Source organism: Capra hircus, chromosome 26 (genome assembly GCF_001704415.2).
Source record: "Capra hircus breed San Clemente chromosome 26, ASM170441v1, whole genome shotgun sequence".
Classification (NCBI taxonomy): domain Eukaryota; kingdom Metazoa; phylum Chordata; class Mammalia; order Artiodactyla; family Bovidae; genus Capra; species Capra hircus.
This window is the reverse complement of record NC_030833.1, coordinates 32123146-32128363: the sequence shown is the minus strand read 5'-3', so window position 1 is coordinate 32128363 and position 5218 is coordinate 32123146. Positions and strand designations below refer to the sequence as shown.

The following is a 5218-nucleotide window of genomic DNA, read 5'->3' as shown; positions in this document are numbered from 1 at the left end:
AGCAGGGAGGAGGAAGAGGAGGGGCTGCAGCCCAGCTGCCGTACTTGGCCCTGGGCCATGACTAAATGGGACACTGAGTTGCCCTCGGCCCAGCCTGTCCACCGGGGGCAGAGTCATGGGCGGTCACCTGTTAACCCGGCAGAGGTCCTGCGCCTTCAGATCTCCAGAGTGATCACTGTGCTGCTCATTCTCTGGGGTTCCGCTGTGCCAGGCGCTGTGTCAGCCAGTCGTGCAACCCCTCATGTGGGCCCCAGACGGGGAGCCCTGAGGCTCAGACGAGTGTGTGTGCGTGTGCGTGCGTGTGCATGTGTGTCCCAAAGGGCCGTCCCCTACCCTGTGCTGTCCTGCTTCTCATTAAGGAATTCAATGTCCAGGATGAGCTGGGGGTGGGAATCCAAGTAAAGAGAGACTCAGGTCCAACTTCCCGTCCTTGTGGCTTGTAACAGGGTAGCTGCTCTATGCCTGCAGCAGGCTCAGGAATCCGCTGCCTGAAGGACCAGGGCCTCTGCAACACTGCAGGGGGAGGGGGCAATCTGCCCCTGGGACATCCAGAGAGCCCCGCGTCCTTGCCCAAATGCTTTAATGCCATCCGCTTCACAGGCTTTCGCAAAACTGCAAAGGTTTGGGGGGCTAGTTCAGTTCTCTGTGATTCTGGGGTTTGCCTTTTTCTTTTGAAGGTCTGAACATTTCTCTTGTGTGTTTTAGTACCTTTCTCATTTCCCAAGAATCCTCAAGGATTTAGACCACATCTGCAAAAAGGTTCAGCTAAGTGCTCATTCTCCTGTGGCCTGTCCTGAATTAGGGGCCCCTCTGCTCCCTGCCCACTGGTTAGGCCATTCCCCAAGTAGGATAAAAGCACCCTAGGGGTTGGGAGTCTCTGTACACCTCTGATATCTGCAGCCTTCTAGAAACCCACTATTAGAAGTGCATTTCACAATTAGGAGAAAATGTGGAAAGTTGCCTCTGGGTAAGAGGGACTTCTGGGGACATTTTTACTCTCAACTCAGACACCCCTCCACACGCCACGGAAAATTTACACTCTGTGTGTCTCTGCTAAAATACAAGTCAGGGCCTTCTCCTCAGTGTTATTTATAATACTGAAGACCTAAGAAGACTGGTTAAACTGGACATGCCTCGTCCCACAGCGGTTAAAAGGTAAGGGAAAGCAGCAGGGGAAAAGCGAGAGGATCCTAAACAGCGGCGGCATCTAGCCTTTCGCTCTCCTGCGTTTTCCACAATCACGTGGTAATTCCCGTCGGTGGTCAGGACATTAGGGAGGAAGGCAGTCCCCGGCACCTCCTGACTGTCCCTCACTGGCATTTCCGAGGCCTTTAGCTCGAGCTGTGGCTCTAGCTTTTTCAGTACCCACGACCCTGCAAGCGGCTCACTTAAAGGGAAAGAACAGTCCCTGCATGAATTTCAGCTCTCTGGTGTCACACGTGAGCCCTCGGCTCCACTGCGCCATGCTCGCTTTTGCCTCACTTCCCTCCATCCCAGCTGTGGCCTCGCAGCCCGAGAGTAGTGGACGCGCCCAGGTCCCAGGTTCTGCCGGCCTCTTGTCCTCGGGCCTGTTTTCAGGTGGGGGGCGGGGAGACTTTAGAGGAGGGGCTGCACCCAGGGCAGTGCTCTCAATCCAGGGCACACCAGGACCACCTCCGCCCCGCCCGCCCCCTCCCCGGGAAGCTCTGAGAAACCTCACAGCCTGGGATCCGTGGGACTGAGTGACAGGAACCTCTGGGGCAGGGCTGCGGCAGGAGCTAGAACCAAGAAGGGAACAAAGAGGCCACCAAGAAGGGCCAGGGGCCGAAACCACAATCACTGTGACCAGAATTTATTGCGTGCCTGCCGCCGTCCTGCAGCCCCACGACTGTCCTGACGGGGGCGCAGTCACACTGACTGCGGGGAGATAGGCTCAGAGGTGGGGGAGAGAGCCACTGTCCAGAGCCACAGTGTCCAGAGCCACAGCGCAGACACGGCAGAGCCAGGGCTCAACCCAGCCAGGGGAGCACCTTTCACGCGGGAGGAGACGGCTTCCTGAGGCGCTCTCCCCACTCCAAGAAGAGCTGGGCACTTCCTGTCGGTCTCCTGGGGTAAACGGAGAGGCGGTTCCCAAAGTGGGGTGGCCCTGGGTCTAAGCGCACATCCACAGCTGCTCTAGCTAAGGAAACTGGCCTTCTTTTTCCAGAAGGAAGGGTTTGGGGTTTGCTTGCTACCCGCAATGGAGGTGGCTCTAAGTGAGTTTCTTTAAGAAATTCTGGGGCTGCCCTGGAGACAGTGCCATCCCCAGGGCCGCTGTGGACAGGAGGAGGCTCTTGCCGTGGTGATGTCTGTGAGCCAGGCAGGCCTGGAGAACCGGGGGCAAAGGCCAATGCACGGGGCCGCCCTCCTAGTCCTAGAGCAGGGGGAGGCGGGAGGCCTCGCCCAGGCGCCGGGCCAGCTCGCCAGCCTGCTGCACCAGCACGTCCGTGGGCACGACCGACAGGTGGAGGGCCAGCAGCTCGTGGCACCTGACAGCCTCGGCCGGGTGGCCCTTGCTGTAATACCGCAGGAGCTTCCTGGAGAGGGGGAAGGAGGACAGGATTCAGGAGGGAGACATGGGCATGAGGTCACCTCACTGGACTCTAGCACCAGGCTGGAAAGGACCTCCTTGCTCCTTGCTGACTCCCCAGTTTTGAGGCTCAGCCGCAGGCTGCCAGGGCCCACCCTCTGGAATCCTAACCCCAGATGGCAGGGCCCCAGCTATGGGACCAGAGCCAGCTAGGGAAGGTCCCAGGAGCTCAGCAGAGACAGCTGCAAATGCCATCTCAGTGTGCAACAGAAGGGGAGGAACCCCAAGAGCACCCCACTCTCTTTCTCTGAGTGCCCGGCCATGAGGAGCTTCTAACAAGGGGGGCTGGGCTTGGGGCGGGGGGGCAAGGAAACACTCCTGAAGGAAGGGCTGCTCCCTCTGCTGAGACGGGCACTTATCATCTGTCATCTGTCCCCCTCTGTTCCCAGCAGCCCTCTGGGTTGGCATCACCTGTAGTAGTCTCCTCCCAGCATGCCGATGGGAGCTGAGTCATCAGACAGCACAGGCACCTCCATGATCTGGAGTTTGTGGCCCTGGGGGAGGAGGAGGAACTTCTTGAGTGGGGAGGCGGTCGGCACGGTGGGAAGACCATGGGCCTGAGTCAGACACAGCGGGTCTGAGGCCAGGCTCAGCCCTGTTTAGCAAGTGCTTGGTGCTGGGAAAATGCACTGACCTTTTTCTACCCTGTCTTCTCATCTGGGAACTGGGGATAAGAATAAACTCCCAAGAACATTAGACGTGATGAACATAAAGTTCCTGGGGTCATGCCGGGCATCATGGTGGTAGCTCTCCACCAACCAGTGGACCTGGCTCAGCGTGAAGGATGGTGACTGGGGAAGTGTCAGTAAGAGCAAAGTGTGACCAAAGGCCAAGTCTCTCTCTGAAAGGACTGGGAATCCCAGGGAAGGACACGCCAGGGAAGCGACTCAGGCTCTGTTGGGCTCCCACCATGCGCCAGGTGTCGTCATGGGGTTCCTGCAGTCCCGTGCCCACTGGGATGGTGAGGCCCGCCCATTACCCCATGGAGTCAACCACACACACACAGAGCCTGTCTCTCCCTAGAGGCTGAGGTGATGCTCAGCCCCACGTCCTGGGCACCTCTGAGGAGGGCACAGGCCAAAGATGGGAGCCTGCCTGGGTTCTGGAAGTCAAGCCTGGGTTCTGACGTCATCACTTAGGACCTTGGTGCCCTGGCTGTGGTGTTTGATCTCAGGGCATCAGTTCCACCACCTGCAAAATGGGATCGGAGACACTTGTCCCAACCAACACATGGGCTGTGCAGGTGTGTGAGGCTGAGAACAGCGAGACCCCAATAGCCACACTGCACCATGGCAAGGGATGCCGCAACCTCAGGCTGAGGGGAAGGAGGGCGTGCTGCCAGGAGCAGAGACAGGGCATGCGAGGTGTGGGCAGCCTTGCCCTGGGCAGGCTGGTTAACTGCTCTCAGCCTCCGTTTATCTGTCTCAGCAATGGGAGCAGGAAGCGAGGCCTGGTATCACAGAAAGCGCGGGCTGAGCATCCTTGCTCGCGCGGGGCATGGCGGTCTGTTCATGTGTCACCCGGATGCTTCTTGAACAGCATGAGCTTTCCAGAGAACTGGGGGCAGGGGTCACAGAGCCCGAGCGCAAAAGCGGACCTGAGCTCTGGGTCCCAGCCAGCTGGGCTTTGCTGTCAGTCCCACTGGTGACAAGAAGAGCCGGAGAGACAGACTGAACAGAAGCCAGGAGAAAGGGAGAGCTTCAGGACTGCCCTGCCCGGGCCAGCCACACCCACCATGTCATTCTCAAACCACAGGAAGTAGGAGCAGCAGAAGTCCCCTTCACGGAAGAGCAGTGTGGTGTAGCCCTTCTGCAGGTATCTGCGCGCCAGCCGGATGAGAGACCAGACCTGGGGGAGGGGACAGTGCTTGTCTCTGCGGCCTGAGGGCGGCCCTTACCCCACGGGCGGGGGCTGGGCTCGGGCTCTCAAATCCCAGTGAAGAAAAGCACTCGGACGAGGAGCTCCTGGAAGGCCAGGGGCCTCTCCTGCTCATCTTCCTTCTTGGCGCCTGGGCCCAGCTTTGGCTCAGGGCAGGAGCTTAGTAATAAACAGATGATGGAGGGATGGATGGACTACCTATCCCTCTCATTACTGCAGGACAAAATATACGTATCAACACTTTATGAATCTTCACTATATATGCAAGCTATAAAGTAGCAAATTCATCTTTCAGGCCAGAACAGAGCCAGGGATGCAAGCAGAGATGAGAGGGTGGCCACCTGGAACTCTCCTGATGTCGAGGGCTCACACGGACCCCTCAGGGCTGAGGATCTCTGGCATGGCTCTATGCCAGGAAGGTGCTAGAAAAGTGTTTGAATGCACAGTGCCCTGGCCCTGGCACATCCTCTGCTCTGAGGTGAAGTCTGAACAAGGGCTCACCAAGGGCACCGATGGGAACACAGTGACCGAGGGTCAACGTGCCTCAGGTCCTCTCTGCGAGGTTCTCCTCCCTGATTCAAGGACTTCCGCCGCTGCTTGTGAGCTGCCGGAGGGGAGCTGGCAGCAGGGGGCACCTCTGCCCCCACCCCCCACCTCCCAGGGCTGGCAAAGGCCTTCTGCACTCCAAGATGCTTAGTGACAGGTGTATATGAGCCACTCCCAACCTGATCA

General features: G+C 58.5%; 1 protein-coding gene across 6 annotated transcripts in view; it reads right to left on the bottom strand.

The window, feature by feature from the left end:
* Nucleotides 1808-5218, bottom strand: part of HPS1 (HPS1, biogenesis of lysosomal organelles complex 3 subunit 1) — a 28789-nt gene continuing 25378 nt past the window's right edge. For 3 of the 6 annotated variants that reach the window (XM_018041361.1, XM_018041357.1, XM_018041364.1), the window contains 3 exons: nucleotides 4343-4456; nucleotides 3020-3102; nucleotides 1808-2555 (listed from right to left, as the gene is read on the bottom strand). In XM_018041361.1, the coding sequence (XP_017896850.1) occupies nucleotides 2393-2555; nucleotides 3020-3102; nucleotides 4343-4456 (360 nt within the window). In that variant the 3' untranslated portion in view covers nucleotides 1808-2392. Of the gene's footprint in view, nucleotides 2556-3019; nucleotides 3103-3703; nucleotides 3800-4342; nucleotides 4457-5218 lie in introns of those variants that run through there. The other 3 variants (XM_018041358.1, XM_018041359.1, XR_001917312.1) reach the window with 2 other exon arrangements.